Source organism: Solea senegalensis, linkage group LG3, assembly GCF_019176455.1.
Source record: "Solea senegalensis isolate Sse05_10M linkage group LG3, IFAPA_SoseM_1, whole genome shotgun sequence".
In the NCBI taxonomy this organism is placed as follows: Eukaryota; Metazoa; Chordata; class Actinopteri; order Pleuronectiformes; family Soleidae; genus Solea; species Solea senegalensis.
The window spans coordinates 5,148,736-5,173,596 of NC_058023.1; the positions used below are offsets into that span (position 1 = coordinate 5,148,736).

At 41.7% G+C, this 24,861-nt stretch overlaps 1 protein-coding gene and 1 long non-coding RNA gene across 3 annotated transcripts in view; one reads left to right on the forward strand and one right to left on the reverse strand.

Annotated features, from left to right (window-relative positions):
* Positions 1-24,588, reverse strand: part of arhgef40 (Rho guanine nucleotide exchange factor (GEF) 40) — a 40,283-nt gene extending 15,695 nt beyond the window's left edge. Inside the window, exons 1-15 of one of the 2 annotated variants that reach the window (XM_044021428.1) lie at positions 24,360-24,588; positions 14,931-15,020; positions 13,388-13,495; positions 9,622-9,907; positions 7,824-8,988; positions 7,375-7,607; positions 7,100-7,288; positions 6,506-6,620; positions 5,552-5,645; positions 5,307-5,411; positions 4,513-4,629; positions 3,236-3,334; positions 2,998-3,149; positions 1,321-1,459; positions 244-363 (exon numbers count right to left, since the gene is read on the reverse strand). In XM_044021428.1, the coding sequence (XP_043877363.1) occupies positions 244-363; positions 1,321-1,459; positions 2,998-3,149; positions 3,236-3,334; positions 4,513-4,629; positions 5,307-5,411; positions 5,552-5,645; positions 6,506-6,620; positions 7,100-7,288; positions 7,375-7,607; positions 7,824-8,988; positions 9,622-9,907; positions 13,388-13,495; positions 14,931-15,020; positions 24,360-24,362 (3,015 nt within the window). In that variant the 5' untranslated portion in view covers positions 24,363-24,588. Of the gene's footprint in view, positions 1-243; positions 364-1,320; positions 1,460-2,997; positions 3,150-3,235; positions 3,335-4,512; positions 4,630-5,306; positions 5,412-5,551; positions 5,646-6,505; positions 6,621-7,099; positions 7,292-7,374; positions 7,608-7,823; positions 8,989-9,621; positions 9,908-13,387; positions 13,496-14,930; positions 15,021-24,359 lie in introns of both variants that reach the window. The other variant, XM_044021427.1, reaches the window with a different exon arrangement.
* Positions 9,760-13,638, forward strand: LOC122766505. The gene is made up of 2 exons (XR_006360075.1): positions 9,760-9,898; positions 11,569-13,638. It is a non-coding gene; the product is annotated as an uncharacterized LOC122766505 (long non-coding RNA).
* Positions 24,589-24,861: the final 273 nt, after the last annotated feature.

A 24,861-nucleotide genomic window follows, 5' to 3' on the forward strand; every position in this document is an offset into this window, starting at 1 on the left:
AACGTTGACCTCAGAGTAAACTCACACAAACACGTCGACGTCAGACAAAAACATAATTTAGTTCTTCCAAAGACAGATGACGTCAGTGAGAACAGGGTGGGGGAAGTGAAATCCGGTGATGTGCGGTCACAGGAGACAAATCCACAAATTCAAGGCCTTAAATCCATGTTATTTAAATTTTGCGACATCACTTGCGAAAACCAAAACTTTAGCAGTTCCAGTTTTCTCTCGCTCTTTACTCACGTTGGCCGTTTCTCTGAACGTCTTAAACTTCTGCTGTTTGAGCGAGAGTCTGCTGAGCGACAGAGGAGGGTCTTTGTAATGCTCCAGCTGGGACTGGACTTGCTCAATCTCCTTATCGCACTGTGAAATGAAATGTGAGAGAGAGGGGTGAGAGGAGGACATGACACACTTTACTGCACACGAGGGACAAATAGATACAGACGGGGGGAAGTGAAACCCGACAGAAAGTGTTGAGAAATGTCCGTGAAGCTAAAATAAAGACACAGATGAGGCCACATCCCCTTTATTTTGCAAATCTTTTGATAGAGAGTATTGTTTTGAAGGCGTTAGCGTCCACTGTGTGGAAAGAAACTTAACGCAAAACTTATAATCATATCAAGTCTGTAATTCAGTGTTTGACAGACTCTGCCCCCTAGTGTTGAACACGCAGAAAAATATGTCTTTCTGATTCCATTTTTAATGTTACTATCATGATTAATCACGACAGAGTTTAAGGGCCAAACTGAAGAGTGGTTATTTTTAAATCTTTCGAGAAGGAAGTCGTGAAATCTCTGATGACCTGCGTCAAGATCATTTCATCAGGTTACATTTTGATTTGGGATTCATTTATTCTCATAAAATTGCGACATTATTCTTGCAATTATAGGACTTTATTCTTGCATTACTATGACTTTATTCTTGTAATATTACGACTTTATTCTCATAAAATTACAATTTTTCTTGTAAAATTACGAATTTATTCTTGTAATATTCAGAGTTTTTTTATATTACGACTTTATTCTCGTACAATTTTGACTTTTTAAAAAGAATTCTCTTCTTAGCATCGCACAAACAGCGTCTGACGCTCGAGTTGAAATATTTCAGCTGTACGTCAATTTATCTCTGGTGGAAACGTCTGCAGAGAAGAAACCGTCTCCATATGGCGCTCCCAAAGTTAGCGCTAAAACTCGTCACGTTGTGTCCAGCTCTGTATGGTTGCTGTGAAATGCTATGTTAAAAACACGCTAAACTACTGCAGTTGCTAGCATGTAGACGCAGAACTGTGTCGAAATGAGGCGCAAATTTGAACACACACACCTTTTCCAGTTTGTCCACCAGCCCCGCTAATCTCCCGAGGGCCTCCAGGTCGCGACCTCGCTGGTTGGACACCCTTACGAGCCTGTGGAGGGCGTCGTCCACGCTGTCGTAGAGTTTGGCGGTGGCGCCGAGCGCAGCCCTGAAACGAAGGTCAGCACACAAAAAGTTTGTCATCTTTTTTTATCCCCCCCCCTCTTGTTTGTAATATTCTGATCAGCTTTCAGGCAAAAATCAAACGAGTGTCGGCTGCGAGAAAAGATGTAATTACGGAGAGCAAAAGTCTCAGCCCACCAGCTGTCACACGCAAACAAAAAAAAAGAGCCTTTACTTTGTCATTGGCCTCGATCTTCATTCACGCTGAGCCAAAACTCATTACCACAGTGGAAGAAACACGAAATACAACAGAGTTTGGATCATCTTTAAGCCGCAGTCGCACACAAACAAACAAGCTACATCTCTCCATCTTCTGCTTCATGTTCAGCTGGGTTTCATTTTCCACCACCACCACCACCACCAACCTTTCTCTCTCTCTCGTTTTGGCTGAAAACAAACAACTTTGTTCACACAATGAGGAATATTTTTAACCAATAACTCATCGTGACAAAAATAATCCCTCAGTCTAACTTGAAGGGAAGGCTTGTGGGAAGAAAAGACGCGTCGATTCGTCTTCTGCCCCTCGAGACCGAGCTGCTTCTGTGTTGTGGTGTGTGTGTGTGTGTTAGCGCGCACGTTTTTGCCTAATTACTATTGTTTTGTGTGTCACAGCTTCTTACGAGCGCGCAGCGTACGCGAAGTCTATTATTATCTATAACTTACAGCTGTAAATATCGCTTGTCAAATGATTGATCGGTTACATTTGATTTTTTATCCGCACAAATTCAAAGAGAAAGCACAAAAGGCAAGAATTATTAAGCATTTTAAAACGACAACGACAAAGCCAAAAAAAGCAGGACATTTCCGCTTTGGTTTCCATGTTCATAAAAACTTATAAGACACAAATAGGTTCACATCCGTTCAAACATATTTAACGATGCATCTGTTTTCTCTTAATTTCATAACCCATGGTGGCAGCAAGTCACAATAACTGCTGGTGACCTCTACTGGTGAGACTGCAGATTGCACTAAACGCAGTTTCAATTAATTTGACCTGCTTCCTGTGTGGAGGTCATGGCTTGCAGACGTGTTCAGGGCGGGCCCTTGGTCTCACATATCACGTTTCCGTCCATATCGGTGAAGTAACAGGGCACTTCCTGTTTTGTGGCGACACCAGGGTGAAATTCCAAAATGGTTGACTTCCTGTTCGGTCAATTTCATGTTCGTAGACGTGTCTCTTGTGTCACGTATGAAATTTTAAACCGATTTCAAAACTCTCCCAAAAATTCCGATGATAGCCGTGGCCACGCCCTTTTGATAACTTTTCAACGTTGATGCATCTCGCGCAAATTGAGGTGTTTTTTTTTTTTTATGTTGGAGTTTGTTCATTTACGAAACGTGAAAACCGCCACCATGGCCGACTTAATGTTTGGTCAAACATTCTCAAATAACACTGGGAGGCACTAGAGTTTTTATGCTAACCGCCTTGTTTGTTTAAAGTGAACTTTCAAAAACAATGAAGTGGTGAATCTGGACGTCAAAATCAGTAAAAACCACCGCGGCGCGTATTAAAATCAAACATACCTGCAGTCTGGCGACTTGTGTGCCAGTCCCGATGAACTGTTGGTCAACCCTGCGAGCCAGGCTCCGCCCCTTTGCTGCAGCTCCGTTAGGCGCTGGTCGGCGAGGACGCTCACCATGAGCTGTCTGTGTTTGCCGATGCTCAGAGGGACGGCCTGAAGAAGAAGAAAAACAAAAATGTGCTTCTGTAAACAATTATCAAACCACACATACTTTGTCATCAAATCAGTGGAAAAAATACCTTGATGTTGTCTGGCATTGGCTCCGTTTCCATGGACTGCAGTGCCTCGTCCAGCAGAGTGAGGGCGCTCTCACAGCGCTCTGTGAGGCTCTCCAGGCTCTGAGAAGAAAGGAAGATTTCACTTATTCAATCAAAAGAAACTTGAAACATGAATTTCTTTTCACGAAATCCCGTCTTTCCTTTTCATTTTCTTGCGGAGTTCATGAGAGAGGTCAAAGAAAGTGCAGAGGACAGGAAGATGCTTTGATCTGTTTGGATAACGTAACATAAACTGTCTGGGAAAAACCCATTAAGTCTCTTTAAATGTTTTTTTTTTCCCTTTTCTTTCTGCGTTTTATCCTCCGCACTGAGTCAGTGAAATTGTCGACCACCACCACACGACTTATTATCCCTGCGCCTTCCTCTCCAGACTTTGTTTTTATCCTTTGAGAAAGAAGAAAACACTAGTCAATTCTGACCTTTAAGGTCTTTGTTTTGTTGCAGAATGGAGGATAATGACCACACGAAACACACAACACCTAAACCAAAAGTATTTTTGTTCCTCCTCTTTGTTGACTTTGAAAACTCTCTTAAAGCAGACGCACAAAGTGGCTCATTTTTACTTTCAATATTGTGAATTTGAAGTATACAAATGTAAAATTACAACTTTATTTAAGTGCTGTCGTTTCAGTGGTTCCTCTGCCCTCTGTGTACATGTTCACTTTTAATTAGAAATACAAAATAATATAAAATAATAAATCGGAGATTTTCTGGAATTATTTCAGTGAACCAAAACTAAAACAATAAGACATATTTATTAATTTTAATTTAAGTTTTAGTTAAATATGTTTTTTAATATATGTATAGTTGTCTTTTTTTTTTACTATTTGTCTGTTTCTGTTTATATAATTACACTCAAATGTAAACAAATTTCCCCCAAAGAAGTCCTGAAGAATTTCCATCAATCAATACTAAAATAACATGATAATAAGATGCAAAATGTAAAATATTCAAAGATACTATCTTTGTGAAAAATGCAACCCTGGCAGACTGCAACAACTTCTCTGTGACGGCGGAAACGCTGACGTTTAATTCCCACAAATGAATCAAGATTTGATTAATTGAGCAGACGCGCACATATCAGTCGATCTGAAAATGCCTTAAGTGATCATTTCCTGCACAATTTCCCCCGAGAACATTTCAGTGCTCACACCGGGGTCAGTAAATGCGGCAGCCTCAGCTGAAACCATCAACCGTGAAAAGAGAGGGGAAAATCTACTTTAACAGCGTATTCTCACTAGTCTGAAGGCCAGCCAGTCTGAGTGGCAGTGGGCGAAGTCTCCGTCCATCTCTGCGGGCAGCTGTTGTTTGTCGACGTACTGCTGGAGGACCGCTGTTCCCTGCACCGTGTGGATCTGGACAGAAGGACATTTACATTTGACACACAGGAAATGGCTCAATAAGTCATCAGGGGGCAGGGAAAGTTTAAAAAAACAACAAAATTAGGCTAAAAAAAGCTTCTATCTGCTTTCGTTTAAGCCAATGACTATATATAACACTTTTTATCTGTATTTTATTTAAAATAACCCCCTAAAAAAAGCAACTATTACAATTATATCCATTTATTAATTCATCACGGGATTAAGAACAGTTTCAGTTCAATTGTTAACATATTTTTGGTGGGTAATTTCCCATTAACATGCAGAGTTCCCATGGTGCCAGGTTTGAAACGCAAAACACATGGCGCGGAGAATTTTCTCATGCCTCCGCAAAAGCAAGATCTCCGAAACATCAATGCCGAGCAACGAGCTGAATTACCGGTACAATGGGAGTCATTTGCTAACATTTGCATTCTGCCAAAAGTGAGTTCCAACGAGAAAAGCATCTGATGTTCATCAAGGTTTTAGCAACCGGCGTAAACAAAGCATGCTTTCTGAAATGTTATTTCTACTTTTGTTTGCATTTCATATACGGAAAGCCGTCCGTGTTGCCATGGTCGCTGGGATTCAGGAACATTCTTTTTGCTCATGTTTCCGCAAACACTTCATTACTGTGGTTCGCTGTAATCATCATGTGATTTGTATGCAGTCACCTCTGCTCCCTCCACACTGTGAGAAAGGGACGACTCCTGCTGCTGCTGCTGCTGCTCCTCTTCCACCAAAACCAGAACGGATCCCAGACCATCAGGAACCAGCGACTGGAAGACACGCACACAAAATGAAAAACAAAACACATGTGCTTCAGCTACTCGATCACATCTGCGGTCGAATTAAAAGCACATGAGCAAACATTTAGCCGTTTGACGAAAGACTTTTTTCCCCCCTCGTTCTTCCTCACCTGGAATGTTTTTAGCGCAGAGAGGCAGCAGTTGGACGGTGAGGAGCGTCTGCTGTCCATTAGCACTGTGAGACCTTTTTCTTTGGCTGCAGGCCTGATGAGGATGGATGGCATAAAAACAGGAGCAGGAGTCAGAACGAGAATCACCAATGCACACAGTGACTTGGAGAGAGTTTCATGTTCAAGGAGGCTACCCGTGACCTTGATTTTGAACCTACGGTCACCCAAATTTTACCCGTCGATCCAAGAGTCTAATTGAACTTTTGTGCCAAAGCATTCAGAAGATCTTTAGGTCATCCTTGAGGCCAAATGAATGTTTGCACCAAATTTGAAAACATTTCCTTGATCTTTTACAAGATCAGATTTTGAAATGGTCATCTTTGTCCTTCAATCTCCAAAATTGAATCAGTTCTTCTTTAGATCCAAGTGAATACGTGCACAAAATGTGGCGAAAGTCCCTCGATTCTTCAAGTTTGTACCAAATTTTGAAAGTATTTTTCCTAGAGCTGTTCACAAAGTAACAGTTGTGATGTGTGAGGTCACCGTTCAACCTTTGGACATCAACATCTAATTGGGTCATCCTTGGGTTCAAATGAATGTTGGTGCCAAATTTGAAAAAAATGATTCAAGATGTTCCTGAGATATTGCGTTCAAAAGATCCAGCACACTTGTAAGGTCATCAGTGACCTTGTCCTTGAACTTTCAACCATGAAATTTAATCATTTTGTTGTTTAATGCAAGTGAACGTTTGTTCCAAATTTTCGAGAGGATTCCCTCGAGCTGTTCACATGGCAAAAATTGTCATGAGAGGTCAGAGTTTAAGCTTTGCTCACCAAAATCAAATAAGGTTTTGTACCAAATCTGTGGAAATTCCCTCAAGGTATTCTTTGGATTTCTTTTATCAGCACTTTGAAATGCTACATGCAAATTTGTCCAGAAGAGTCCAGTATTTACCGAGTGATTCTGTGGTAACAGGCCAGGACCCGGGCCATCTCCTCCTCACAGAGATCCTCCTCTGACACGTCCATCTCCGTGATGACCAGAGCACGTCCCAATCTGTCCACAGTACCTGTGAAGCGTAAAATGAATGTTGAGTGGGAAAACCAAGGAAGACAGAACATGTCAAGACAACAATCTGACTGTTGACATTGCTTTATTTTTGCTTTTTCGATGGAATAATCAAGTCCTCTCCCTGGGAACAACATTCCCATCAGCCCCTTGGTGACTGCGAGTTGAAACAAAACAAAAGAGTGCCAGATCTGAAGAAGCCTCTCTGGATGAGATGTGAAAAATCTTCAGAACTCAAGCAAGTCCAGTTGTCGCTCTTGAAAACACTACAACCATGGATGTACTGATTAAAAAGTACTGGATACTGTTTATCCAGAACAATCCAAGAAGAAGAGGAAAGGGACTGCCAAACCACCAAAAAAAAAACACAAAAAAACTTAATACGGATGTGATAACCATATGTAGGTATAGTAGGTTATGAGATTGGTTCCTCATAGCTTGAATTTTTTTATGACAACATTGACTCCAGAAGCTACTTGCCTGTCAACTTCAGCTTCCCTGATTGGAGAAGTTCCGTGTCCACTTCCCTGAGCAGTGGAGGCTCTTTGGTTGTGATGCCGTTCATTTGGTCGGGACCCGTCTCCACTGATGCTGGCTCTTCGTTTGAGTGGTTAAATAAGGATGTGCCTGATTGTCCGTTGCAGACAGGCGACGATTCAGCTTCTGTCTCTGCTGAGAGAAATGAAAGTTACAGAAGATATCCAAGTGATTAACTTACCGAGTCTGACGCTCACCCTAACAATCCTTCCACGAACCTGCACTGCTTTTCTTTGTGTTCTCAGCTTCAGCTGTAGTGGAAGCACCATCCGCTTCATCGGCCTGCTCTGTTTGTTCCAACTGGATCTCTGCTTTGATTGGCAGCTTTGTTGAAGTAGAGTGATTGGCAGGACCTGACTGAGGGGCTTTGCCCTGTGTCTTCAAGCCCTTCTGATGAGCACGACCACCGGACCTGGCCCTCCCTTTGGCCCCCTTTCCCCTCCTTTTCCTCCTAAGAACACAGCACAGAAAGGTCTTAAAGGCATAGAACGGAATAACAATATTCTACCAGATGTTTGAGGCCTATATGAGTGCAAGTTCAGACAATCCATACCTTGTGCCGAGGTTTCACCTATGTGTTAGCGATCTGTATTTTCACATGTGAGCGTGAAAAAAAGAGAGCAAACAAATGAAAGAGTGCAGTGTATGTTAAAAAGTAAATCTATACCTGGGTGCTCTGAATCCCGCAGTTTTAAGCTCCTTTCCTCTGGGACACATCCTGTCCTCTGTCTTTCCTTCATCCTTTTCTTCTGTCACCGTTGAGTTTGACAAACTCCTCACTTTAGACCCACTGTTAGGAACCTCTCCACTCTCTGAAGCTCCAGTGAAAGGTCTCTCTGGTGCATCTGATGTTGGAGTGGTAGCGTCACTGTCCCCAATCACTGGTTTATCAGTGTCCTCAAAAACTGAGTCTGATTGAGATCCGTGATCCGAGTGGCCCTCTATAACATGCCCAACTTTGTGGTCCCTCGACACTTGGATTTCATTTGCGTCCGAACTCTTGCCACTTTCCGAGTCTTTACTTCTGTGATTGTCTCTGCATGGCAGTGTAAGACCAGTGCTGTCTCGCTCCCTGCCCACCCCGGGCCTCCTCTCTTTGAATGGGCCATCGAAATAAAGCTGTCCACTCTCTAAGCCCTCAGAGTCCCTCCTGGTTTTATCTCCTTCGTCTGAGTCATGGACAGATGAGGAATAAGTCCGCCTCCCTCTGCCACCTTCAGCAGCTCCTGGTGGAGGTGGAGGTGGAGGTGGTAATCGGCCACCCTTACGGGTCAGAGAGTCTCCTTTAGCACCAAGGACAGCGCGAAAGCTTCCTGACCTTTCCACTCTTCCATATCCCCAAGCTTTCCCCTTTCGAAGTTTGATGGCTTTACTTCTCCTGCACAGAGGCAACGTCTTGGTCTTTGAGATCCCATGCATCTCCAGGTACCTTTGCCTTGGGTCAACCCCTCCATCAGGACCTCCTCTGGGCTCCAACAGCTCCACATAGTCCCCGTCAAGCTGAGGGTGCCTCCCCGTCCGTCCAAGCCCATCTTCACTGCGCCTTCGCCGAGTAAGTGCGGACTCAGAATCCAGACCATCTGGTGGTAAATCATCTTCCTCCTCGTCCCAGGACCAGGAGTCCAGTTCTCCAGAAGATGAGCCTCCCCAACCTCCGAGACTGCTGCCTCCATCACTGGGCAAGCGGCTGGATAAGGAGCCGTCGCAGTTGGACATCAGGCCCAGCTCTTCAGAGGGGTCATGAATGAATTTGGGGTAGACAACCTCCTTCCATGGAAGTCGAACCACACCATCACATGTGCTGACCAGACAGGTGTCAAGTCCTCCTCCAACTGTGCAAAATAAGAGACAACATTTATGAGCACTTCAAGAAATTCACATCTACAAAACATTAATGATGTCGATATATAGACTTTTAGACTTTCTAAATTTCTAGCTATACTGACTTTTACAGCTGATGCATTGTACCACCTCATACTGTGTGGTAGACATTTGAAACCCTCACTTATGTCCTTGTCACATGGGGATCGTGGTAAACGGCGCATTGCCTGAGTTTAGAGAACCACTCGCGTCATATTTAGAGATCACTGAACCTCAGGGATTTAACTTTTCCAATATCAGATCCAGTAACATACTATAGTAACAACAATATTTGTAGTAACAACAATAAAGGACAGGGCTTTTCAATCTGTTGATCCCCAAATATGGAGCATGGACGACCTTGATTAAGCCCTTTTATTATTTATAATTATGGCAAATTACCCAATAAGCAAACAATGGACTCAAATTTACTCAAATGAGATAGTTTCTTATTTGTATTTGTTTTTCTTTTCTTTTTTTTTAACATTTGTGTATCTGCCACACTGATGCATTGTCAGTTCACAGTGGCGGTTAACTGTGGCTGCAACCAAAATAACAGGCTACGCTAGCGGCGCTAACCACCCACTTCCTCGTCCGTCCCTCACCTTCTCTCTTGTGGCCTCGCTCTTTGTTGATGCTGTGCAGCCACTCAGTGGTGAACACAAGGGGGTGCTGTGACTCGGGCACCAAGACCTCCTGGACAGTGCGCCCCCCGGGGGCCAGACATTTCAGAGCCAGCCGGGGGCAGCGCGTGGAGAAGGGAACCACCTGCAGGTAGAAGTCGTTGCTGCGCAGGAGCCTCCAGTCTAACGTGGAGAGCTGGACGACCACTTTCTCTCCCAGACACAGAGGCCAGCCGGAGTGAAGGAACAAGCAACCCAGGTACTGAGACTGAGGAGACGAGCAGACAGTGACAAAACTTCAATACCAATATAACCAGGGTTTGATCATATGCCTTAAATATCTTTTAGAATACGGCCAATATGGGTTTCCGCTATGGTTGGTCCCAAATGTGGATCTTTAGGAAGTAGAGCAGCCTGATATGTTCTTTACTTGAGTAAAAATAAAGTGTAAACTCAATATAAGGGTCAAACCTACAAAAAATTGAGTCAGCCAATTTAAAAAAACAATTATTGATAGAATCCACTGATAAATCGGCCTACCCCGTGAAATGTTTTCTGTCCATTAAGTGTTTTAAAACCACATTAAACTGGTTTCTTCAACTTTCATTCAGGAGCAAAAATCTGCCATAAATAGTCAGGTATAAAATTATCGATATAAACTGATTTGAATGTCTTTAATCGTAATCGCGAACGTTTTGCCTCAGTTTTGTGAAACGTCCTTAGTTAAACTGTTTTATCATGATAACATTATTTCGTCCAGCCCAAGAGTTAGATCCATAAATTCTCCCTCTTTACGTCCTGTCGGTTGCGCAGTATTTCTCTCACTGCACTTCAGGAACCTATTGCTCTAAAACTTTATAGTCTAAGAAAAAAAAAAAAAAGATTCTGTTTAACGGTCATGCACGAACTCACGCTCCCTTTCAAAAACCACAGCCCACACCGAGCAGCTGCAGCTCTGTGTGTTTCTCTGCCTCGGTCGCTCAGATGAGTTTAATTTCTAGAACTAATACCGCACCAGCCGACACTATTCAGAAGCTCCGCTGGCACCGAGCCGGTGCCGCACACAAATGTCAGACATGTGACTCGCGCAGGGTTTTCCAAAAACGCTTAGCTTAGCATCATGACAGAGTGAGAAGCCTCTGGATTGCCGCAGAGGGTCGGAGAGTGAGTCAGTCGGAAACAAGCCGACGATGACCCGACTCTTCACAACGCTCCACTGTTTTCTTTCACAGGAGGGAAACAAACACACCGTGAAAAAGTTGAACTGCGTCTAAATATAGAGGAGAGGAATCACCACAACAAACCAGAGGCGTGTTTGCTCTAGAGTTCAAAAACAAGAGGAGGTCGTATGTTGTGTCTTCTGCCCCAAATAACTAACACTCTGAGGTATGAAACCCGTCCAGAAGTTCTCTCTGCTGTTCCCAGTCACATCTAATCGACTGACACAGCAGCGGCTTCCCCCTCCTCCATGCCCTCCACACTCATGATCAAATTATACTCTCTACTCGAGTTCTCCTCCATCTTGCCTTCTCCACCTCTCTGCCCCTTATTCAATCTCCTGTTATTTTCATCTCTGTTATGTGTCGAGCTGCTGTATTACAAAAGCATGTGTGACTTTTCCTTGTCTGTTTTGAGTCAGGCCACATTCTGTAAGTGCCTGTGTCCTTCAAACCCTCCTCCCTCTGCCCACGTCTCCCTCAATGCACCCCAGTGTTTTGCTCCCTCGCCCTCCACCGCCCATTCCTCCAGAAAAATCCCTCAATCTCCACAACCTCCAGCATCTTCTGCGTTTTTATCCCCCTCTGCACAGGCATGCGCGTGCACGCCTCGGCAGCCGTGAATGAAAGCCATGTTCGCGAAACTCTCTCGACTCCCACTTGGACTCCCACTCCTCCGCTCTTACTCATTCTTTCTCTCTCTCTCTCGCAGCAGCAACACGCTCACATATGGAAGGAATTATTGTCGTGACTCTCGCCGTCTAACTCCCCGTCCGAAGGCAGCTCCACTTGGCAACAATGAGAACACAGTTTGCTCACAATGCTCCGCACACGTCTGTGTCTGTGATGCTAGGAGAAACTGCAAAAAACAAATATAGGAGACAGTTCTGAGACGGCAAAGTTTGGAAACCTGTGAGGCAGAGAGTACGCGACACAATCACCGCCTACTGAGCTTGACGCGTCTGTAAACTACTTTACTTCACTGCATTTCTCTCATCCTTCAACTCGGTCGAGCCCCTGACACAGGAAACGACCTCTTTTGTCCACTGGGTGACACCATCTCGAATTTCAGCAGCTACTTTCACTCATTTTATAACCTGGCCTGTCGAGAGTTTCTGGGGCGGACTCGACCCGCCGCGGTGCAGCTGAGTGACTTGTAAAGAAGGTCACGCATGTGTCGTATAATATAAAGCCCACCTTGAACTTTCCCTTGGTGTGACCTGGTCCTGTGCTCTTCATCTTCTTTTTTTTTGGGAAGGCCCGGATAAGATCCAGCTACTGGCTTGGACTTTATTGGACGATTTGCGCAAGAAAGTTCATACTTCATACTTTAAACCAGTGAGAGCCAAACACTGGGGTGGGACCCACAGATGGGGTCACAGGAGATTTCTTTTGGGTTTTTTGGGTCCCCAAGCAAATTTGCAGAATTTTTCTTCAGTCGAAAATGATGTGTATATGTTCTGAAAAACATGCGTAAGATGAAGTACAGTAGCAGTCTAAATTAGACTGCTTTTAAAGACCTTAAGGCGTCTTTATTGGCGGAAATAGAATATACTACTCATTGAGTATGTTTGTGTAAGTGTAAAATAATTTGATTTTCTGAGCCTAAGAATTTGCTTTTTATGTCCACTTTAGACGTTTGGGAATGCTAACGTCAGCAATGGACAGGAAGTTAGCTCAATTTCAGCAAAATAAGGCATCAATGATAGCAGTTTTAACGGGGGTTAAACTCAACTAACCCAAGTACAGGAAGACCGTTGACGGACATAGTCTTTTGACTTTTGAAGCCTCGAGATTCGCCTCGACAGTTTTTGCGACCGGAAATTAAAAGACGTCACCAGCAATCGGCCACCTAGTGGACGGTATTTATAATAGACAAAATGAACCTCATCTTAAACGAGCGCGTGATTGATTGAGACCCTTAACTCAAGTGAGAAGTAGAAGCTTCCACTCCTTTCAAACCTCATTCTTTTTGCAAAAAAAAAACTGCAGCCGCCCCCTGGTGGATAACTGCCAATTGCCTCCAAACGTACAGTCTTTGAGGGCGACCTGACAGCCCGATGATTACGACATGGGCAGACGTGCCCTGTGCGGCTCGGTCCCTGGTTGAACCCGCAGCCATCTGGACCATTTGCTGCTCGTCAACTCCCCTCGTCTCCAATTACATTTCCTGTCTGTCTCCACTATCACTGTGCACTGAACTGTACTGACTTCACGTAAGGTTTCATGAGACGAGGCTTTGGACTTTTCTTGGTTGGTTTCAGCTCATTCGGTGGCATCACGAGTGCAAACATAAAGTCTTACAAGGCCTTTGGACCTGACTTATGACTTGTCTCGTGTTGGACAAGACGCCCACGAACTCACTCAGAAACAGATGCTCCGAAAAAGAGTTTTCACCAAAAGAATCCGAAAAGGCTTAACAGCTGATACATTTCTCACACAGCTCTTAAAGGATATGACAGATGCTTCTGCTTCTCATTATTCTGAGCGTGTGTTTTGGTGTGAAGCCGGGTTCTCAGCGAGGAACTCACGCAAGCGTGCTGCTGCAGTTTGTGCAGGAGATGCTTGGCGGGAACAAAGTAGTCCAGTAGGTAGCGGAGACTGTCGTGTTGGTAGGTCGACTCCAGGACTGAGAAGACCTGGACAGAGACGGACAAAGGAGACAAAAACTCCTGAAGTGAAAAACCACATTCCTTCTCATTTTGGACTTGAAAATGTTACTTGTTACTGAAATGTTACAGGAAAGGCACAATAAATTGATTGTGGGGAATACTCGCCAAAATACAGTTCTAGTGATTTATTTTGAAGTGATTTATAATGAAAAAAAAATGTCTCACTAAAATGTTAGCTAACGTTATTTCTGATGTCTTTTTGCTGGCGTAAATTATGTTTTTTCAAACTTTAGTTACATTTTCTCAATGTTTACGGATAAACCCGATTCAGACACTAAAACTGAAGTATTATAATAGTGACATTCTGGTATTTTTGCAACATTTTTTTTTTTATGGTTTTCATGAGTGAAGGGAATTCATGGCGCCTTGATAGCATAAGAAAGTAAAACAATAACAATCACCAAGGCGGCCTCACTTGATCCATATTATCCATATTTTCATCCATAGCAACAAAGACATTTCAATGGAATGATGGAAAACTATGGAAAAACATAGTTATCAAATTCCCGATGAATGAAAGCTGAGATTGGTCTTATCTTCAGTATAAAGCCAACAGGGAGGTTAACCTAATACGATTATTGCGCTTTGTGATGCTAATTTTCGAGGTGACAGGCAGTTCCCACAATGCACCTGTGAGCAGTAACTCTCTTATAATCGATGTTGACTGGAAGAAAAAACAAACAGCTTGTAAAAGTAAAAAGGTTGGAGTAAAAGGCTTTGGCTGTAATCGAGCCGCTGCTTGGACGTTGTTTGCGTTGGCGTCCAGCGTTAGCTGTTATCATTATCTGCCCATAGCATCGCCTTCCTCACGAAACCCAGTGTTGCCTAATCATTCAATTACATATAATTCCCTGTCCATTTAGTAGAGGACGATGAGGAAGAGGATGTGTGATTTTATCGCACGTGTGGAAAAAAAACTGTCAAAAAAATGTTAGCTTAAGTGATTTCAGTGTGTTTAAGAGACATTTTCATGAGTTTATAGCATATTTTTAACAGTTTTGGAAACAATGGAGTGAATTCACTTCCAAAACACAGGATGTTTTTTTTAGTAGCGCTTGTATATGTTTTTAATAACATTACGACGTTGTGTAACTATGTCTGTATTTGTGCTTATTTTTAGATAAAAAAAAACTGTCACACTATTTGAGTTTTTCAGTTGAATTGCTTACAGATTTTTACGATTATGGCACCGATATCCCGAACCCAAAAAACAGAGGTACGTGGACGTTTTTTGGTAACACATCATGAATTTCCTCTGTGTCTGTATTTGTGCCAATTTTAGCTAAAAGCTATAAAGTTATTTGAGATTTTCACGAGCATTTTAAGAGTTCAAATCGTATTTTTTTTTGTCACAAACCACAATTATTTAGATCAGGATTTTAGGACTGGAGTGAAGGTGTACCTGGGAGAGAAGGGGTGGCGCCGTGCTCTCGAAAGGAGGATACAGTGACGAGAGCGCCCCCTGCACGCAATCCTCCATCGCCTCCGAACCCTGACAGAGAGAGAGAGATGGTAGGAAAGGGTTAATCCAAACCCGGACGCTGAATCAACTCTGATGTCTGTGTTTGCATTTAACAGCCAACATGTCTCACTTTTTGCTGACACACACACATATATATACACATATATACACATATTCTACTTTCAACTTCCTGTTGTATGGTCTGGGGAGTGTCAAACATTTCCTCCAAGGCCTTAACCCGTAAGAACCTCCAGAACAAAAGAGTCCAGCAACTTTAACTCTTAACGCTAATACACACACACACATGCTGGTCTCACGTCCCTTGTAAGGACACTCATAGATATGATGTATTCCCTGGTTCAGGGCTCTGTAGCATTTAGTATCAAAAGAGACATTTTTGTCCCTTCTACACCCAAATAAATGTAATCCGGATAACGTCATGTATAAAGTTTTATATATAGATTTACTATGTCTATGTATTGAGAATATATAATATAACGATAATTATGTGGATCCAAAGATGGACAGGACTCTTAATATGTACGTCTTCATGGACAAATGTCCTCACAAAGACAGGTTTGTTTGACAATTGGTCCTCACAGCTTATTTAAGACATGCACATACACACACACACGGGACTAGTGAGGTGGAGGGTGACAGAACAGAGCACACAACACATAAAGTGTTTATTTTTCTACACTGGCTGTTGCCTTGACAACCGGCAACTTTTTTTCCCCTCCCACTTCTCTCTTTCACTCTCCCTCCCTTTTCCCCAAGCCTGCTCTCTCCCCTCCTCCCCATCTCCAGAGTTTCTTCTTCTTCTTTTCTCTTTGTTTCACCTCCGTACGACTCTCTCGGCCTCATCTGACAACGATTATGTCGGGATTCACACACACACACACAAACATTGTGCTGAATAACCGTGAGGGATGGATCCAATGGGAGGAAAAACCGGAATGGGAGAACAGAGTGTTCGGAAAAATGGAGAGAGAGGGAAGAGAGAGCGAGCCAGGAGAGAATGAGCTGGTGCTGGTGGTTTATGGAAGAAGACCTGGGTTCAACAGTGTTTGAAATCATTTTTTTTTGTTTTTCAGCCGGGGGGGTTTGGTTTGCGGTTGACCAGAGAAGAGGGTAGAATGAGTATCACACAAGGAAACAAACTGTAGTTTTTTACAAGTTACGCAACTTTGTCTGAGACGTCTGAATAAACTCAAAAAAATCGTGACGGGGGAGACAAAACCGAGGAGACTTGTTGTTGACAGCAGATGTGTTCATAGTGTTAAGATGTGTGTGTGGATGGGAGTGACGTGACCACGGGCTAGCCGTTGTTAGCAATACCAAGTCAATTTTCTTTCTAGAACAACCAAGGTTTGACCAAAGTGCTTTAAAAAGTATAAAACAAAAAATCAATCAAAGTAAAATAGTGACATAATAGAATAGTAAAGCTTACTCCACCATTATCCCGCTATAAACTCCCTCTTCTTCAGTCAGCTAACTTCCACCCAAGTTTCCCGTCATTCATTTGAGCAGCGCCACCGTGATGAGACATGAAGTAATGACGCTCAGTGAGTGAAACTGGCAGGGACTGTTTTGTTAATTAAAAATATTGATATTTATCGTAAAGGACGACGATATATCACCAAATCGATATTTAGACCCACCCCTATTTTTGAGCGACAGACTAAACTAAACTAACTAATGCAGAGTTAAAGATTGTTTGTTATTGCTTACATATACAGTATGATATGAAAGCTCACTGGCTGGTTTGTCCCTTCAGGCTACTGTAGAAGCACAGTGGCACAAGATGGCGCCCTTTGTAAATCATGGTCCTCCTTTGACGCACATATAAAAGGAGTTTTAAAGAAGTTTTTCACCTACACAAACACACTTATGGGTAGTATTTTCAATTCCCGCTAATAGACCCATGCAAATATTACACAATGGTATATATGCTTGCCCAAATGTCCATGCTATTTTATTGAAGTGATGGACATTATGGTCCAAACGACACAAACACAAGTTTTGAATTAGGATACAGGTCCGATTATCAGTCTGCGTGAACAGGAGGAGGAGTTTCAGTCGCAGACTATGGTAAACAACCGTCTGTCCGGGAGCGTGTTGGAGTAGGTGTAGTGGTCGTAAAAAGAGGTTCAAACAGCCTTTTGGCTCAGTGACAGAACATATTGCGTCTAGTAAAAATCCCTGCAGGGGGTCTGGAGGACTCCAAGGCAAGTCAGCGGGAACTTCCTCTTAAACTGAAAAGCATCCCACACGAGTTGAGTTAACACTAAATTAAAGTGTCCACCGACCTGGTCGTCTGGTCTCTGGTGTTAATCAACTCTTTGTGTATCGTCGCGCTGTGTGGTTCTTTTCCGTCTCTGCAAAGCCTCTGCAATATGATTCCATCTCTCTCCATATACAACCACTCGGGGTCAAATATGTAGCTCTTTTTTTTTTTCCAGAAAAACAGTCATTTTGTGGGGGAATATCCTGCTCAAAGGGCTTTGTTGCTTTTATGCTGCTCAGAATCAGAGTGGATGTATTTAGCTTTTTCAGAGTGTTAGCACGCTAGCGTGAAAACAAATGTACTTTACACTTTAAAGTCGAAGTCAGCTCACAAAGTATTTTAAATAAAGTTAACCAAGGCGTCACACATGAACAAATTAAGCTAATTAGCTTGCTTTATCAAGTCTTTTACACATGTTACCAAAACATTAACTTTTAAAATATGTTTATGAACAAAAACAATGGCCAAACCTATATAACTCTTTCTTTTTGGTCACTTGGTTAGCACAGTCAAGCTAGCTGTAAAAACAACTTGTCAGTCAAACATGACCAAATGCAGCTAACGCAAAGGTTCTTGTTTCTTGCTTTCAGTCTTTTACACAAAAATATAACATACATTAAATATATTTATTAACAAAAACAATCACTGTTTCTTTTTGGTTTCTTGGTTAGTAGTCAAGCTAGCTGTAAACACAACTTCAACCTCTTAAAAACGGTGTTGTTAGCATGTTAGCAGACTCTTCACATTAGCATTTATGCTTGGAGTAGTGGCGTAATCTCACAAAATCTTAACCCGTAGCTCTCTTTCAGCGACTTAATCAAATCCTAATGCAAACGTCTCGATCTGTAGATGCTAAATGTTTGACTGTGTTCATTGTTTGGTTATTTGTTTGTTAGCGCTTTTACACTGAGGGTTTTTGAGAGCACTAATGCACCTTATGTGTTGCTTTAGTGGTTGATGTTGGGCTTTAGCCTGACACCTGTTGGAAGTTAGGAGAGCAGTGACTGTTGTTGCTAATGCTAATGTTGTAGTAGACAGGATCACTGGAAAAAACGCTGTTATTTAAAATGTCAAGAGTGTAACAGTTACATGGGTTTATCTGCAACAAAAATTGAACATAGAACCCCTAAATAAGTTCTTTAGTTTTTGTACTTTTATATATTCTATGTCCACTAAAGTCTACGATATTTTAAGAATATATTTTGTTTGGATTTACGCAAGTGACACAAACTCGAGGCAGCAGTAGAGCAATAGATTCTGTGTTCCGTGAACTAAAAACATAGATTTCTTCAATGGACTTTGGTGCAGGAGAATAAGCTTTCATTAGGTCAGAAAAAGTGGTTAAACAGCAACATCCAGCAGCAAGTAGATACTTAAGATATTTAGGAAGCATATATTTGACTTTTTGTGTCCACACCAACAACCATGTTTTCAGTGAGACAGAACTAAGGGCCTGTACACACGAGAAAAGATTTTATGAGAATCTGCAAAGGTTTTCGGCTTTTCGTGCACATGGAACTGGTATTTACTTTTGGAGCCCTAAAACACTATTTTTGGAAAATGGGTCCCAGAGTGGAAAAAAAACACAAAAAGCCACCCATGCAATTTTGTGAAAACATCCAATACGTCAGCGTCCCACCTCTCTAACCCTCCATCCCACTAGACGTCATCTATATTTTTGAGTAGGTACACAGCATGCAAGCTTTATGCTCCACGTTGTCTTTTTTTTGTTGACAGCATTACAGCGCCTACAGCGTTTAGAGTCATTTTGCTTCTTTTGTTTGAACCGATGCTTTGTCCATCTTTACTTTTGTCCAATGCTGTTTGCACCCTGTGGATGTTGAGTCACCAGGAAAGTGTGCGAGTTCATTCAGTATGTGCAGCGAGTACAGGATAGGCAAACACTGTGCATGAGTGTGCATCCTCGCCATTGTCTCAAAATCTGGGAGCGAGGACAGAATCAGAGCGTGTCACTCATGCGTCAGACTTCCTGTCTTTCTTTCCTGTACGTGGACGCGAATGACGGAGACGCTGGTTGTCATCCAAACAGAAAAAAAAGACAAGAGACGGGGGCAAAAAAAAAGAAATGTGGAGAATAGAGATCAGAGAATACATGCAGAAAGGGAAATTCACATGGCTTCACTTTGGACTGTCACACAGCTTATTAGAGTCTGAAGGGAGTTAGAAAAGGAGACAAATTGACAGAAAGAAGCAGACAGTCTTGTGAGGGCTCAGACAGAAAGAGCTGGAAAAGAAACCTGGGGGGGGAGGAGGAGGAGGAGAAGGCTGACCTGAGGGAGAGATCGATGGGAAACAAGAGCAGCAGTAACCATGATAGAAACCAGATGAAGACCCCCGCCGCTGCCAAGGGAAGAAGAGAAGAGGAGAGCGAGAGAGTGGAAGGAGTGATGGGAGATGACATGATTAGGAGAAAAGGATGCTGTCGCAGGAAAGATGGAGGTGAAATTTAAACTGAGGGTGCAAAAAAAAAGTAGGTAGACAAAAGGAAAAGGAGGCCTGAGACTAATTTCCGTCTCTAAATCTTCCCGTATAATCTCACCTGACCTACAGTAGGTCAACCAGATTGCGGGGACATTTTAAAGGGATCGTTTTAGACTCCTTAAGCTCCGTGGTCTGTCAGCGAATACAGTCCACGGCAGCTGCGAAACCCGCACCGTTGGTTCTGCTGTGGGAAAATGGGACACAATAAGGGCGTAACCTAGAGAAAGCACTCAAAGAGCGCAAATGTCCGCCAAGTCTTCTCAATTTTCCAAATCGGCGCCAAAATGTAATCATCCTTTTCTAAAGCCATAAAGCTACATTCCTAGTAAATTTCATCAAACTGTGTCCTTAAAAAATCAGACAAACAAATCTAAGAAACCCAGAACAAAACCTCTCGAGTGGATGTATTTAGCTTTGTCAGAGTGTTAGCACGCTAGCAAAAAGAGCCAACAGTTTAGTCAAATTATGTCAAAACAAATGTATTTTACACTTTAAAGTTAAAGTCAGCTCACAAAGTATTATAAATAAAGTTATCCAGGGAGTCAAACATGAAGGAAGCTAACTAGCTTGCTTTATCAAGTCACATGTTACCAAAACATTAACTTTTCAATTATATCTATTAACAAAAACAATGGCCAAAATTATTATTTGAATTGAAACAAACCAGGATTCACTCTTGCCTTTTGGTCACTTGGTTAGCACAGTCAAGCTAGCTGTAAACACAACAGCTTGTCACCTGATAATAGGATGTTAGCATGTTAGCAAATGTTTGGCGTAGTGGCGCAACCGTCTCAAACTTGAGCTGCTAAACGTTTGTCTGTGTTCATCGTTTGGTTATATGTTTGTTAGCGCTTTTACACTGGGGGCTTTCAGTGTCGCTTTAGCAGTTGACGTCGGGCTTCAGCCTGACACCTGGTGGAAGTTAGCAGAGCAGTGACTGTGGTTCCTAATGCTAAAACACGGTTAGGCGCACTTTGTTTGACAAAAAAAAACAAAACACAGACCATGATGAGAGCGGCTTTGTGCGAGAACTCAGTTCAAACAGCGTACTAAAGTTTGTGGTGGAATATTAGTATGATTTCATTATCTGGCGCCAACAACGTGTGACACACCAATTCTTTCAGCTGAAGCTCCACTGTGAAAACCAAAACATAGTCTTACCTATTTAGTTCCTGAATTACTAAATAAATGAATAAAATCCACTTTTTACGTCCTCAACTGCAATGCATGAAGTTACTTGGAAATGCAAGATTATTTTATCGACGCATGTCATTTACGACTGACGAATAAAGTTGTACTATTGCAGAAAAAAAGTCATAATATTATGAGAAAGAAGTCGTAGCATCACAAGAATGAAGTCGCAACATTAAAAAATATTATGAGGAAAAGAGTCATATTATGAGAAAACGTAATATTGCAAGGATAAAGTCCTAAAATTATGAGATTATAGTCATAATATTATGAGGAAAAAAGTCATAATATGACAAGGAAAAAGTCTATAAATAATGACTATATTCTCAAAAGATAAAAAAAAAAAAACTTCAGTTTGGCCCTAAATACTCTCGTTCTCTTGACAATCACAGGAAACTTAGATTCCCGTGAATGACAACATCACTGATCCTGTCTGGATTGTTCTGCTGCTGTTATCTCCTACCGCTTTGGGACTGCGAGCCGGGTAAAACAAACACACACACACACACACACACAGAACACCGGTTGCTACAACTTTCATCAGACTTCTCTGTGGACGGTTTCTTCCCATTAAGAGTTTCAAAAGCAGTGCGAAGCAGACATGAGGAATGGAAATACCCTCTGCCACACAAACACTGTTGTGTGTCTGTCTGTGTGTGTGTGTGTGTGTGTGTGTGTGTGTGTGTGTGAAGTGTGTGTGTGTGTGTGTGAAGTGTGCGCATAAGTGTGTATTAATGCATTTTAACCCCAAAGTGCACGGGTTAGCAGCACCGAGCGAGTACACGTGAGCCCAAGTTGTCATTCTGGAGGGTTTGTTTTCCTCTTATTTAGTCTGTTATTATAGAAAATCTTTACGTTTATGACTTCTCCGCGTCTGTAAAAGTTCTCACGTGTACATCTGTTACTCTTCTCAAACCCCCAAACTTTCCCTGTCAAGTTCTGACGAAGATAAAAATGGGTTCGTCCTCCGCTCAAGTCCATGCCATCCCTTGTTCCCGTTTCTTTTTCCCTCTTTTTTTTTTTTTTTTTTTCCCTCCTCTCATTTCCCCTTTTCTCCCAGGTCCCGATGTGGAAAATGCGGCATCACCGACAAAAAACCACTGCTGCTGAAGTCCAACTCTCCTAAAATAAAAAAAAAGTAGCCCTACCCTCCTCTTTTATTACACTTCTCCCTTTCTCTTTGCCTTTTACTCTTCCTCTCTCTGCCAAAAACTGCTCCACCCTTCCCAACACACAGAACCTAGACTTTGTTTTCTGGTCGTTTCTTTCTTCTTTTCCTAATTAAGTTGAAATGTATCTAGAGTATGTATACTCTGTACGTGTGTGTGTGTTCGTTCATTGATTGGACCACATGTGGGTGTGGATGGTAAACAAAATCCCAGGAGATGCAACAGAGATCTCTTTTTTTCTTTTTTTTCAGCTCTGCAGCTCGACCACAAAAATCACTGGCGTCACAGCGTTTTAAATCACGTCGTTCTAAACTGCTGCCACTGGGATTTGACAGCTCTGTAGGCTGCTGACAGAGGCCTGCTTCTTCTGAAGTGTGCTGCGTGCTTTAGTGACAAGGGAATGATTAAAATGCACATAAATTTATAGCAGTGCAGCAATAATACACCAACAATACTGTGTATATATATATGAAGTCATGTCGTCCTTTTTCCGAATTGTTACGTATAAAGGACCTGAAATCTGCAAAGAAAGAGATGAATAAATAAAGTACATTTATCTAAAAGTATGTTATATTTATGCATTGCACTTTAAGAATCTCGTAAAATAACACGTATAAATATTTTATCTCTGATTTTTGTCTGTTTTTGCTTTTGAGGAAATCTGAACCTAGCCGTAATATTATGAGAAAAACGTAATATTAAAAAGTTATATTATGAGGGAAAAAAAGTCGTAACATTATGAGAAAAAGTCTCAATAATAAAATAGTACGAGAAAAATGTCAACATTCAAGAAAAAAGTTGTAATATTATGAGGAATAAAGTCATAATATGCTGAGAAAAATTCGTAATATTCTGAGGAATAAAGTCGTAATATTCTGAGAAAAAGTCGGAATATTCTGAGAAAAAGTCGGAATATTATGAGGAATAAAGTCGTAAGTCATAACATTATGAGGAATAAAGTCGTAATATTATGAGAAAAAGTCGTACCATTATGAGAAAAGTCGTAATTTACGAGAATAGAGTCATAATAGAAATCTGAGCCACCAAAATCTCAAACTCTCATTAATTCCTCACGGAAAGTTTCCAATTTGGAATATTCCCAAACTAAAGTTCCCATGAAGTTTCTGGAAAGTTTCCGCCCCCTTTGCAACCCCAATCCCTAGTAAGTGCTTTTGAAGAAATATGAACCACTAGCTTTACTTATCGTGATAATGATCGATATCAACTTCATTGTCGTTGTCATTGTAAAGTTTATTGCCGTTATGGTGAAGGTGTTTTGGGTTTTTTTGAAGTGTATTTAGTCAAATAATCCATGTCAACCTAATGCAAATCTTAAAAAAATTCCAATATTTTGAATTTAACATGTACAACTTTGTGTTTTCATGCGTCAAAAACAGAAAAGTCATGTGATAGCTTCCTTCCTCTCGACTTTGAATGTAATGACTTTGAGTTAAAAACGTGTTTCCTCCTTTTTAATAAATGACATTTTTAGCATGTATTTGTCATAAACTTCACCATTTTATTACAAAAAATAATCCACAATTTATTGGAGGATTTATGAAACAAAAGTTGTGTTATTCAGTATTACGTGACTTTTTTTTTAACATATATTGTCAAAGTATCCATGTCAGGCTCGTGCAAATCTTAATAAATGTCCAATATTGTGAGTTTAACATTGTGTTAACAACAGAAAAATGTGCGATATCGTCCTTTCACAGGACTTTGAATGTACTGAAGTCACTTTGAGTCCACATTAAAGTTTAAAACGGTCATTACATCACTTTTGAATGCATGAATTGGTCATAAACTCTTAAAAAAAACTTCGAAGTTGTCCAATTGTCCAAAACCTTGCACTTTAAGAATCTCATAACACATATGATTTGCTAAATTATTGTCATCGTATATTGCTAAAGTATCTGTGTCATGCTAGTGCAAAGCTACAAAAAAAACTTCCAATATTGTGAATTTAACAGAGAAAACGTCATGTTTTCATGCGTTAAAAACAGAAGAAAAAACGCGTGACATGTCCTTCCACTGGACTGAAGGTAGTGAAGTCCCTTTTTTCATTTATTGGTGAGAAACTTTACTTCGAAGTTTTGTTCTGAAACAACCTTTTATTGGTGGAGGGTTTTTTTTTTCAACATAAACGCGCAAAACTCGAGCTTCACTTATCGTGGTTTAAGGTTCAAACGGTCATTGAGTTGAGTTTTTGTCACTTACCATGACTTCAGTCGGGAATTCCTACATAGTCCCCAACTCCTTGACTGGATTCGCTTCCTCTGCTCATTCTCCGCAGGAAAAACAAAAACAACAACTTTGTCCTCTGAGCTTCAGTCAAACGTGTCCACGACTGTCTTCACGTGATTCTCTGAGTTTGTCTCTAGTTTAAAAACACACTCCTTCTGTCTTCACGTCCACACTGTGAATGTCCGACTTCTTCTTTTCCTTCACTGTCCCACGCACTCCCACTCCTCCTCCTCTCATCCAAACAAGAGCTCCACAGTCTCTCTCTCTCTCTCACACACACACACACACACACAGTCTCTCTCTCTCTCTCTCTCTCAAACTTTCCATTTTTACCCTCCTGAGTTTCTCCAATGAATAAACAATAATAATAATAAAAACCGTTACACCCAAAAGCTCTGATGTTTTAATCTGCGACAATTGGTGAAATTACATGGGGGTTTTTAGGCCTAAATTCTTCTCAAATTGACCAAAATTA